This window comes from Falco punctatus (assembly GCF_963210335.1).
Source record: "Falco punctatus genome assembly, chromosome: 2".
Classification (NCBI taxonomy): Eukaryota; Metazoa; Chordata; class Aves; order Falconiformes; family Falconidae; genus Falco; species Falco punctatus.
Window position 1 is genome coordinate 23,674,631 of NC_137581.1, and position 13,113 is coordinate 23,687,743.

Genomic DNA, 13,113 nt, shown 5'->3' on the forward strand with positions numbered 1-13,113 from the left:
TAGAGTTAATTAATTGGCAGTTACATTTCTTCCTAGGTAGCCTATGGCACTTTTTGATTAATTTTTAAACAAATTTAGTTCAGATTTCCTATTTCTTAAGCCGTCTTTTTCTTTTTTTTTTTTTTCCCCTCTTGTGTCCTAAATGGTATGCACTGAAAAAATATTCATGGGTCCTTTTTACATTATGATGATTTTGCATTCTATAAGATATTTATAAAGTAGTTGGACTCTACCTAGAACAGTTCTTTGCAAATAGAGAAATGAAAACTACTGACATTGCTTTGCGCCCTTCTCCTGAGTCACGAAACAGCACACCAAGATGGGAGTCAGAGCCCACCTTGAATGTAGAAAGATGCAAGGGCTGAATCAGGGAACCGGGTCACTCCCTGACTGCAAGTTTCCTCGTAACAGCCAGTTTGCTGGAAATACTTCCAGCTTGAGACATACTGTGCTGCCCCCACAGTATGCGCCCATTAAGATACTGAGAGATTTGTTACTGATTTTAGCAAAACAGCCTCTATTTGTGATAAAGAGTAAATGTTTCACATCTGCATATTTTCTTCTTTTCTCCAATTCAGATGGGCAGCTGGGTTTTATAGCTCTGATTTGGAAATTCAACAGCCCCCTGAAAATGTAATGAACAGAAATGTGCAAGGGCACAAACTACAGTGAACATTTTGCAGTAAGAACATGTGGGGGGCTTTTTTTTCCTCACACAAATGATTTGACAATGTGATTTCTCTGATAAAATGAACTTTAAATACCTTCAGCTGTATTTTTAGCTAAGTTAAAAGTGACTTCCCCCAAAACTGTATTTTAGTAAGTATATTTTAAATAATGTCTAATAAAAATCCCACTTACACACTATATTGGTGTATCTACTTCTGTAAATAGTATCACCTTTCAGGATTTAACAGTAACGTCATTTTCATTAACTGAAGATCTTCCGTTTGTCTGTTTTCTTTTGGGGAGGACAGCAATTCTTTATTTGGGTTTTGTTGTGTATTGAGACTGTAATGTTGTATTTTTGGAAAGCAATTCATATAGTAAGACCATCGTTTTTTGAAAATGATCGTCAGTCTGCAGTGCTCTGAAATCCAGATTCACAAGGAGGGAAAATTAGTCTTTATAAGCAATTTAGAGCTTCGTATTTTCTGGATTTATTGCTCTGTTGCATTGATTTGTGTTTGTTATGATTTTCTGTAGGTTGGGGAAAGGCCTGCAAAAGATGAATTTTGCCCTCCACCATATACTCATTACGAGGTCCCACCAAGTTTTTATCGATCTGCCATGATACTCAAGCCACAGTTAGGACTGGGTGCAGTGTCCAGGTTACCATCTGCAAAGAGCAGGATTCTAATTGCAAGTCAAAGATCCTCAGGTAGCTGTCTCCATCAGCAAGGAGAAATAACCAGTGCTCCCAGCCTCTATCATCCAGATGCTTCAGGTAAGTATGAACTTCTTTTCCTTTCCTTTAACTGTAGTCACTAATAAGATTCTGTATTTTTCAGCCAGAAATATCATAAAATGAACAACATCTTGACCCGATACTACAAAGCTCCAACAGCACTCTTTGAGGAGCGTCTTTTTACCCTGCAGCAAGGCTGTCTAAGGAATCTGGGGCTTGCACAAAGGTTGTTTAAGAGGTCGTTGCCAAAGAAGGAGAATCAATTTCAGTAATAATTCTCATTGTGCTCCTTTTTATCTTCCTCCTCCTTGTAAATGCCTAAAAAATCTTTGCTTTTGTCCTGCGGAGGATAATGGGACATTTTCTTCCATTATGAAGACTCTGTTGTTCTATCTGAATATGATGTTCCCTACCATGTTGTGCTCTGAAAGCCTGGGCAGCATTCAGATGTGCCAGCAGAGATCGTGATTCTCTGAAGCCGTGGTATACTCCTTTTTGGATACAACATTGGTAGTACCTTTTTCTTCCCAGTTACTGCCCAGCTCAGTGTGACCCTGGGCAGAATTACAGGGGAGGGAAAAGCAAGAGAAGAGTCAGAAGGAAAAGTGTGCAATGCCACAAGGCAGAGATAATAATTACTTCTACAGGACACTATTTGGTAGCCTGGAAAAGCTTGAAGGTTTTAACAACGTACATTTAAACAGCAGCAAGTTCAGAGATAATTGAAAATCAGTCATTTCCAGAGTGAAACATAGCAGCTGTTTAGTAGTGTACAAGTCTTCAGAGTTTTTGAAAAATAGTCAGAAGGGATAAAGTTAAGGCATGACTTGGCGTGTGGTCCCTCCTCTTGCCCCAGGATGGGATTCCTTCTAATAGATGTTTATTTAACCTGTTCATGAAAAGCTATTTATAAAAACCTTCAATATGAGATCCTGCAGCCTCTGAAAGCAGGCTGCTCCAATGCATTACCTACTTGCAAGTTAAAAGTTTTCCCTAGTCTTTTGCCTAATCCCCTTTGTTGCAATTTACTTCCTTTTCTGTCTGGAGTGGATGTGGGGTGTTGTCCTCTTTGCAGGTATTTAAAAACTATTACTCTTTCTCCCCAGTGTCTGTTTCACCATACTAAGCTGCAGAAGAAATGTAAAGAAAATTAGAATGGAAATGGGCCAGACTGTCTTGACATACCCTGAGAAGACAGTATCAGTCAGTAGTACAGGTGGCCAGGATTTGGGGTTTATCAGAAAATCAAGGTTCTCTGTAATACAGTGCATCTTGCCGCTATCCTTTACTATCTGACCCTGCATCTGGAGTTTATTTATGTTGATGCCATTAGCAGAAGCTGACCATGCTGTGTGTGACTTCTGAGACATTCCAAGATTGCACACTGGGTAGTAAATATCAATTCAGCCCTGTAAGTTGAGTTCAGTCAGCACTAAATGTGGGAATACAGGTGCAGAGAGCAATTGGATCATATTTTCCATTTAAATGAAACTGCAAGAGGCTGCAAGTTCAGGTTATAAGTAGGGTAAGTCCTTCTGTAACAGGAACCAGTTTGAGAGATAGATATGAAAGGAATATCTGAGCAGGGCTTACTAACAAATCCACTGTCTTTTCTGGTCCTCAGAAACAAATGTTGCCTTGATTTTTATTCATCCATCCATCATCCATATTATCCTACATCATTGATGACTGCAGACGTGGCTTTTCCTTAGCCATTTTTAATCCATATAGGAACTTGTCTTATATGTATTAATTTACTGTCTTCCTATATTATGTGGCATTCTAAATTCTAAACAGTATCAGCTGATCAGGCCTATTTGTTGTCTGTAATACTGCTTTTAAAAATGCCAGTGCATGAGAAATCTACATGAGGAAATTGCACTAGCTGTTAGTGTGATTCCTATTCCACTAAAGTTTATTTCCTAAAGTTTTCCTATTTCTCAAAAGCTGGGGTTTTTTGATCTTATCACTGAATATTTTTTGGACGTTGTCTACTTTGGAGGTCAAATTTAATTCATAGCTCTCCATTATTTCCTTCCTACAACTGTTATTTTGTTTGTTTCTCTCTGGTCTATTGATACCTCACTGTTTCAAAGATGCTATTAAAGATAACTCATGGTAGTCCAATAATCGGTCTGCCATCTCTTTCAGGATCCTCAAGTGTGTCTCATCTGGTCTTTGGGCTCTGACGGGTTTTATTGATTTTAAATTACCCAAGACTTGTTCTGGAGAGGTTGCTAATGTCTCCAGTTTTTCACTGTCCACCCCAGGACACATTATTTTCACTTCTGGCATCTCACCTTCCATTTTCCTTGTGAGATGAAGAACGTGTTTAATTTTTCTGCAACATGTTATTCTGTCACAAAATATTCCTTACTTCTCTCTGTTGATTCAATGCCTCCCCTTATTATCTTGCATCAGTTTCTGATATCCTATATTATATATATTAATTACTTTACATTCTTTTATTTTTGGCATTTTATTTCCCAATTATCCATTCAAGATTAGCTTATCACAGAAGGGTCAGGCTTGGAAGGGACCTCTGGAGATTATCTAGTCCAACCCCCTGCTAAAGCAGGTTCTCCTGGAGCAGTTTGAATGTCTCCAGAGAAGGAGACTCCACAGCCTCTCTGGGCAGCCTGCTCCAGTCTCTGTCACCCTCAAAGCAAAGAAGCTCTTCCTCATATTCAGATGGAACTGGGCACCACTGAAAAGAGCCTGGCCCCATCCTCCTGACACTCGTCCTCAAGGTATTTGTAGACATTTATGAGATCCCCTCTTGGTCTTCTCCAGGCTACACAGGCCCAGCTCTCTCAGCCTTTCCTGATCAGGAATATGCTCCAGTCCCTTCATCTTTGCATCCCTCCTGCCGTAGTTCCCCAACTCTCTTGAACTGGGGAGCCCAGCACTGGACACAGCACTCCGGATGTGGCCTCACCAGGGCAGACCAGAGGAGCAGCAGAACCTCCCTCCACCTGCTGGCCATGCTCCTCCTGATGCACCCCAGGGTCCCACTGGCTGCCTTGGCCACCAGGGCACGCTGCTGGCTCATGGGCAACTTCTTGTCCACCAGAACTGCCAGGTACTTCTCTGCAGAGCTGCTTTCCAGCAGGCCAACCCCTCACCTGTGCTGCTGCGTGGGGTTGTTCCTCCCCAGGTGCAGGACCTTACACTTGTCTTTGTGGAACTTCATTTTGTTCCTTTCTGCCCAACTGTCCAGGTCTTGCTGAATGGCAGCACAGCCTTATGGTGCATCAACCACTCCTCTTTGTTCTGTATCATCAGCAAACTTGCTGAGGGTACACTCAGTTCCTACATCCAGGTCATTGATAAGTTGTTACAAAAATGTGATATTACCACCTTTTCCTTGTCCAAAGCATTTTTCCTTTTGTACCGCAAATTACTTAATCTTTCTTACAGCAATGTATAACTTCATAGGTCAGCATGTCAGTCTTTTTGTCTCTTAATAATGCCTTTTGAGAGGAGTAAATTGCTCATGAAAAGAGGCTGAAGTGACAGCAAATAGGACAAGACTGGTATAGGAGTGGAAGGGCAGCAGAGAACTGGTTCTTGTGGCTGTGTCAATGCCATTGCACAATCACAGACCAGAGAAGGGTCCCTCGTTGCCATGGAGTGGCTGGATGGGAGCTGTCTGGCGTGCCAGAGCTGGTGTGGGGCTGACTGGAGGGGCTCAGGGTAGGGCCAGGCACCATCTAGCCAATTGTTTTAAGGTACACAACACCATTTTAAACCTCTTTCCCTTAATTTGGCAGTTAGTTGTGGTATTAAACTTTAATCCGCATTATTGATTTTGATGCAATATTTGAGAAACAGGATTAAATGAAGCTTCGATAGAGTCATATTTATAAATGTAAGCAAGTGAATGCATGCACATATGGTCAGCATACTGGAAGTCGAGCCAGTAAAACCCTTGCTCATGGGTGTTGTGGGGTGTGAGGGCTTGGCTGACTTAGCAAAAGCAGCTGGGGACTACGAGGTATTTTTCTCTCAAGGATGCCAATCCTGCCTTCAAAACTGCTAACCAGCATCTCTTGCACCTCAGTCCTGAGCTTTTAATCCAGTTTCTGAGCCTAGTGATTTCAGTCCTGCCCTGGGGTAATGGAAGCAGAAGGATCTGCCATCCCTTGACAAAGTGTGAGATACACGGAGCCCCACAGAGGCTTTTAAACTGAAATCGCCATAGCACAGTATCGAGGACAACAAGCAGTGCCTCATAATGAGGATTTTATTCCCCTTTGCCACGCCATTCATAATGTAGCAGTCTGTTTAAGCAGCACTGATAAGCTGAGTGGTTTGGCCCGTGTATCATACTAATATTCATAAAACTGACTCTAAAGTAATTGATAATTAAATCCCCGAACTGCTGTGATAGACTGCAAGTACATTAAGGGTTTTGTTAGTTTTAAGACACGCCAAGTAGAAAGTAAAATAATAATGAATGATTCCATAAGTGTGATCTCCAAGTGTGATGCCTGTAATGTGACTGGAGCAGTGATCCTTCTTTGTCTGTAGGACATGGCACGCGTGTTGGCATTGGCTGCAAGTTCCTTATTAAGCAGTGCTGCTCCTTAGGTGATGCTTTGCCTCAGGTAATTCAGGCAAGCAACTGGACTGTACGAAAAAGCGTTCTGCACTCTAGGTAAGATAGGAAGTCATTGAACTGTGATGTATTTAAATGTGCAGTAGTGTCTCTGAAAGCTTAACGTTTGTTTATTTCATGTAAATTGACTCTGCTCTTTCTGTGAGAAACTTATAATTCAAAACAAGCATTGAAGGATACTGTGTCTATAACATATAAATGATGAATATGTTTTCCTTGATTATAAAGACTCCTTGGAGCAAATATGTTAGGATTTGCATTAATTAGCTGATTAGTTTGAAGGGATTAATGTCTGATTTTGAAAATTATAACAGAGATCTCATCATTAAAACTTCACTTAATACTACATTTTCCAGTAGTATTTATGGTATTTTTTTCTCAAAGAGTAAGTTAATGAGATGTTGTTTCCTTATGACTTCTCTGTATCAAATTTGTCAGTTGTGAGGGTCTAGTGGTTCCTCTCATTTCTAAGCAAGTCAGCTCTTGTTAAAGATACAATTTATGTATGAATCAGGACAGCATTGTTTCTGTTTAATCAAACACACATAGATTTATGAATTTATTTGTGTCTTTGCATATGTGCAGTGTATTCCATCATGAATGCTACAATATGTCTACACATTTCTCATGGTAGGAAAGCTTTGCTTTCATGTTTATTCTCAGGAATACCTAATACTTGAATGAGTAAATTAGATTTGGTGACAGAAAATGGGTTTTGATGTTACGTTGCATTACTGCTACTCTGGCTGTGTGCTTATTTTATAGGTTTGCAGTTTGAGGTACTTGGATTTGAGCTGGCAAACTTCTTAACTGTTTAAGGAAGGAGGTGACAAGGGGAGAATTTGGAGAGGAAAATATTATTCGGAGGAATATCCTCCACTAATCTGAAGGTTTTCAGTTGCCATTGTCTGCTTTCTTTGGGAGAGCAATTTGGCTGTATTTCATAAAGAAGAGTGCTTCAAAAGGAGACACACACTTCATCAAGTTTTGCTAAGGAAATTGCCACCATACTTGAGTCTTAGGCATATGCCACCTCTCTGCTCCCAACAATTAAAGTATTTTCGAAGAACCAAAATGTATGAGAAGGGTTGTCTATATGACTGTTGTACCAAATTGTCAGTCATAAGAATGGTATCAGTAAAAATTTGGGTGCAGCAGCAGGCAAATGCTTCATACCCTACCTGCACCCTGGCAAGAGCCAAGTATTATTGCTGGCTGGGTACCTGCAGTGCTTCTGAGGAGCTGATGAGCAGCGGGTGTGTTGTGGCTCCAGTGCAAAGAGAAGTCTTCTTGCTGCTTTGGGCTTTCCGTGGAAAATGCAGTGAGTGTAGCTAAGGCACTGACAATTCCTGTGCTGGAAGTTTCTGTGAGATGCTGCTGCTTTGCACATCAGCTACAAGGCAAAGATGGACATTTGTGGTTTGAATGAAGTGCGAGTTGACAAATTCTTGGGGTGGTGAAAAAGTGCTAACCAGCCTTGGGTTGCCTGGAAGCTGGAAAGGCACAGAGCTGCTTTTGGGGACTTCTAAATCTGAATCAGGAGGACATGAATATTTCCTACCATATGATGGTGGACTGGCCAGTCAGAAATTAATTGATGTTCAGTAGTGACAACTGTTTTGTCTTTGGAAATTAACTGTCCCAGATTTGACAGTACTTGGATGAGAGACCATCAGGGGAGCTCAGCACAACGTGCTCCCTGCTGTTTAGCTGTACATCTTTAAAGCCTCTGTTTTAAAACCCCTTTCCTCAGTTCTTGTTCAGAGATAAGTCATTGTGTCTATAACAGGGAAGTGGCAACAGAACGGGTTTCTTACTTCCGCAGTTTGGTTTTAATCTGCAAAGATATCGCTGACTGGTTTATCTCTGAGGTGGGTAACTCTGCTTGGATTATCTCTTGACTAATTCAGTGATCTTGCAGGTAACAACCATGCCCCAGATGAAATGAGAATAATGATGTTCAGAGCATCCTATAAAAGAAAGTAAGCTTTCTGAGAGAAAATAACACCTAATGGTTAAAGTTTTAATGGAAATGCTTGTCAAAAAACCCCACAACAAACCCTACGAAAAACTCCACCACAGGAAAACAGAGGCTTGCCAAGGATCCCTGAATCACTAGCAGAGTTGAAGTCCTCTTCTGAACTGCTACTTTTTTTCATAAGAACATATCTGTGTAGTTCCTTTCTTTGATTTTTCATTCATTTCAGCTAAAACCTATTTCAGATTTCACAGAGAAGTCACATGAAAGTTGCTTATACATGTGCATGGAGATGCAATTCATGTGCAGCAGGCATGCCTAAGACATCTAGTTCAGACTTTTCTGAAGGCTCCCAGGCACATCTGGTTTGTGTCAATCAGTTGCTACCTCAAAATATTTTCATGTTTCTAGATGGGAACAGCTTGAAGCATCATAGAAAATCGCTTGTGTGCAGTACAGACAATACTTAATTCTATAATTAGCTTCAGGCAGTGAGACAGCTGGAAAGATTTTTTTTTTTTTGCCAGTTTTTTAAGCTTATTTTGGCAGATTTTTATTAAAGTGAAAGCTTCTCATTAAAATAATTTTTGTTTTGAACTCCCAGACCTTGTTTGCAGGAGTGCTTCTATACTTCTAAGAAACAGAAATAAAGGAAGACCATCCATCGTAAAACTTGATGATATTTAGAACAGAAAATAGATACAATAGGCTGATGTCTCACTTTAACGAAAAAGACGACACAAAATGACTTGGCTTTAAAGATTTGAAGGAATCCCTAATGAAGATAATGTCTTGCCCCGGGGTCCTTGTGGTAAAGAAGAGCTGCATTAAAAAGAAGTTTAAAATAATTTAAGGATAATGATGAGTTCAAGACACAAAATATTGTTATTTTAGGGGGAATTTGAACTGAAGTCGTAAACTGAAACACACATGGAAGTGTGAGAAAAAACACTGAATCCTCTGCCCAGGTCTGTAGGAATGAGTTTGAAGAAAAGGTAGAGATGGCTAGGCAATTTGTCACCAAAAACCTTCTGGTTTTAAGGAAATTCTTACTCAGTGACACCTGTTGTTCTTGGTGTGCCGTGGGCTGCAGACACCTGGTTGCACAGCAGTGCAGAGAACACACAGCTGAGGGACTTGGTGTGGGTATCCCTGTGGCTGAGTTGGGATGTGGAAGTCCCAGGTGAACCTCACCTTCCTAGGGCAAGTGCATTTCAAATGCTTTTTATATAAAAGCATTTCTAACCACTTTTCCCCCCTGCCCCAGGGGAATTTCCCCTATTCTGCAGCAGGGAATTTGTGATTGATAGGTTTTTCATAGAAACATTTAGGCTGGAAAAGACCTTTGAGATCAAGTCCAACTGTTAACCAAGGACTGCCAAGTCCATCACTAAACCATGTCCTTAAGCACTGCACCCACATGTTTTTTAAACCCTTCCAGGGATGGTGATTCCTCTGTCTCCCTGGGCAGCCTGTTCCAATGTTTGAAACCTTTTAGTGAAGAACTTTTTCCTAATATCCAACTTAAACAATTTTGCTGTAAAATTTTCTATATTTTTGCTGTAAAATGGAAAGATTTCTCCCTCCACCTCAATTTTCAGAGATTCTTAGGAAAAAGGAATCTCAACTCTCAGCTTATGTAGTGCAGGCCTGTTTGTGCATTTTTTGGAAACCTGTAAAACCCACAAGAGACAATTCCATACGTTCTCCCTGCTGCTGCTGACCTGGGCAGGTTCCTTGCTTCTGCAGCCGCTTGCCACAGGTACTTGCCTTGCTTTAAATCTGGACTGCCTGGGCTTGGTCTTGTCACTGATGCAACAAAGGGAATATTTTGCACTCTGTGAAGGAGTTGTTTGCCTTCTATCACATGCAGTTGCCCTTGTGTGGTCCTCTAGGTAGCTGGCAAAGCTGATGTTTGGCCATGCCCAGCCACTAGCAAGCGTATGACTGTGCAGTCAGCTGGGTAACCAAGGTGGTGTGGCCCATCCAAAATACCACTGAAGTGTTTGTATCACTGTTGGTGGGAGCATGACGAGTGTGGAAGGAAGAGAGCACAGCATCATCCTTCCGTGGTAAAAGTGCAGCCTTACACTGGCATAAGCCATTTGTGTCCCTCTGTGCAGCAGTTGTTAACACAGGAAGGTATTAGTCCTCTCAGAGAGATTCTGTCTGAAAGATGATTAGCATGTCATTCCTATCATTTGAGACTCTTAAAGCCTTTCACTGAACACTTTTTCTTGTTCCTACATGAAAATCACTTAACGTGATTCACACTAATTGCAAGCTGTGCTGGTGGCACTGAGGGAAACATCAAGATCAGGTTCTGCAGTGCCTTGTTGTGGAGTCATTTAGATGTGGTATGGATGTCCTCAGCAGTGGGGACAGAAGAAGTCTGGTTTGATGGTGCTTTGCAGATAACAGTAAGCCAGCTGTAATAGACAACTGTCAAAGCAATGATGCTCAAGCCTAGCAGTAAACTGATGGTAAACATTGCTGCTTAACTGTTCTCTGTGCTTGTGTGCCTTCACTGCTCTTCACCTGCACCCGGAGCCCACAGCTACCTCTGAGCTTATCTCCACATCATCCAAACTAAGCCAGATTCAGGATCAGAGTCCAAAATTGTCTCTGTTGGTGCCAAAAAGTTGAACAGGGGTTTTAAGAGTCTTACATTGCACACTGTAGATATTTGTTATTTTCATTTGGGTTACTCTCCACAGCATGTCCTCCTCTGGGCTGGTAAAGATGCTGCAGTCATATATGCATCTTCTTGTGTCTTAGCAATGGCCTGAACTTGTGAAAAGTGGGTAGAAAAATGCATTTTTAAAAGTCCATAATATATAAATTATTTCATTTATTGAGCAAGAAGCATTTTTTGATGTCTTTTACAGGAATGTGTTTTATGTTGTAATGAAACTCTTTTTAGCTTAATGTTACACATATTTCTATTTCAAAAGAAAAGGCTTAGCTTTGTTAAACAAAACTTAGTATTATTATTGGGATGAGGTACACAACTATTTTTTAAAATCCCCAAAACATTTTTCTGCTCAGAGGAATTAGTCTTGTTTTCTGTAACAACTCCTCAAAGTGTAATGCTTCATTAAAATTAATAAGTCTGTGACCTACATAGTTTACAAAAGATTTAAATACTGTAATAATAAGACCATTTTTTTACTATGCAGTTAATTTCTATTTTTCCTTTATATGATGAATGTTCACGTCTTCCTTTGAAGTGTGTGTCAGGCTAATGCACAAATAGAGTTCACCAAATAAGAATGGAAAAAAGGTGACTTTGTGACCTTTTCTGGAAGAATATATTGATAGTTTTAATGCTGCCTTGTCTCCTAACGCACTGGTCCTGATGAGCGTTTAAACACTCTAGCATCAGCTTTTGGAGAGCTTTGTTATTTTTTTCTTTTTTAATGTATAGTTTTGCTGCTCAGGATTCCAAAGGAACAGGAATCTGTCCAGATTTTATGTACAGTTGAGGTCCAGATCTACTTGGTATCCAGACCTTCCAATAAAAAGCAAACTCTAATCTTTGGTCCTTGAAGAGAATCCTGCTATGTTCATGGAACTTCGGGTTAGGGCACAAGCTAGAGACAGATGACCAGTTACTAGCTACCACAGGGTGGATGTGGTAGCTGAACTGTTATTGTTGCCTAACTTCATCTGTTATAAGCCTGCTGTTGGCAGGTGTCTGAGATTGGTTGATGTCATTCACGTAGGCTGATGGTTTATAGTGAGGAGAAGTGTTATCAATGGAAATGGCTGGTGGTGTGCTAAAAAAGTACAGCTTTACAGGTCATGTCCTTGTTCCAAAGCTTGGTGCAAGAAAAGGACATTTTCTTTTAGCAAAATTTGAAAGAAAGATTTCAAAGAATGTTTTCTTTGATGGAATACAAAGAAGTCCTGTGTCCTTGAAGAGAATTGTTGGCGTTCTACATAGTTTCCAAAACTGGAGGCTATGCATAGTGTGTTTGTCTGTGTATGAGTTTCTTTTAATTGGCACATAACAAATGTAAAATTAGAAAGTGATGCAGCATAAAGGAAGATAACATTAAAAAAAATCTTAGCAAACTTGAACTATGTTACATTGCTGGCAGTTTGGCAGTTTGAGTTATGCCTCGTGGGTCCTTGCTGCATTTCATTTTTTAGAAATTATTGTGACCTGTAAATATTCCACAGAACTTATTGTTAGTGGAGCAAAGAATAAGACATCACTGCAGTTTGAGCAGTTGTTAAAAGATGTGTTTGGTCTTTATACTGATTTTGCGTAGCTGGGTGGTACAGGTAATGGTCAGTATATCCCAGTCTAGTTTATTTAATAAAAAATGCTGTCTTTTTCCTTCTTGCAGTTGATCTTAAGAAAGGCTCATGTCCAAGTGCTGCAAAATCAAATCTCCCCAAGCCCTGCCAGTCTGGACTTCGTCCTCCAGGTTATTCACGGTTGCCAGCAGCTAAGCTGGCCGCATTTGGTTTTGTCAGGAGCTCAAGCGTATCCTCTGTCTCCAGCAACCAGTCAAACGACAGTGCTCAGAGTGATCAAAGCAGAACAACCAACCGTAAGTCCAAACAGTCTCCTTCTTTCTGGAGGTATATTAAATAGATGTATTCCAGGATTGTCCAGACTGGAGTTTGTGTCTAATTTAGGACTAATGTAATCCATGCAGCGCTCACTAATCTCTTCTGTGCCACTGAGCTGCAGGTTTGGTATCTTGATTTACCAGTTCAGTTTTTTAAAATATTATTAATGATAGATGAATAGGTACTGAATGTACATTGCATATAGAAGGGGCTGATTTCCCTGCTGTAGAGAAAACCACATGAAGAGTGAATCTGAGGCATTTTTGTGTTTGTTTTTTACTTAGAATATCCCTTCTTACAAGCTGAAGTAAGTAAATAATCAGAGTAAATTGTGTTCGGTAAGTACATTGCAGCCATGCAGAGCAGTTTAGGACAAAGATTATATAAAGTGAGCAACATAGTCTTTTTCATCTGCTTTTCTTCTGCCTCTTAATATGCAGTGTAATAAACTTAGTTTGGAAAATTAATCAAATAATGCTAGTGATATGGAAAGGTTTAGAACCGGTATCATGGCTGTTGTCT

The 13,113-nt window shown here is 40.4% G+C and overlaps 1 protein-coding gene across 1 annotated transcript in view; it reads left to right on the top strand.

Moving 5' to 3' along the window:
• Positions 1 to 13,113, top strand: part of MTUS2 (microtubule associated scaffold protein 2) — a 323,407-nt gene that overhangs the window by 125,645 nt on the left and 184,649 nt on the right. Inside the window, exons 5-6 of the mRNA XM_080376378.1 lie at positions 1,207 to 1,447; positions 12,363 to 12,569. Of these exons, the coding sequence (XP_080232504.1) occupies positions 1,207 to 1,447; positions 12,363 to 12,569 (448 nt within the window). The remainder of the gene's footprint in view (positions 1 to 1,206; positions 1,448 to 12,362; positions 12,570 to 13,113) is intronic.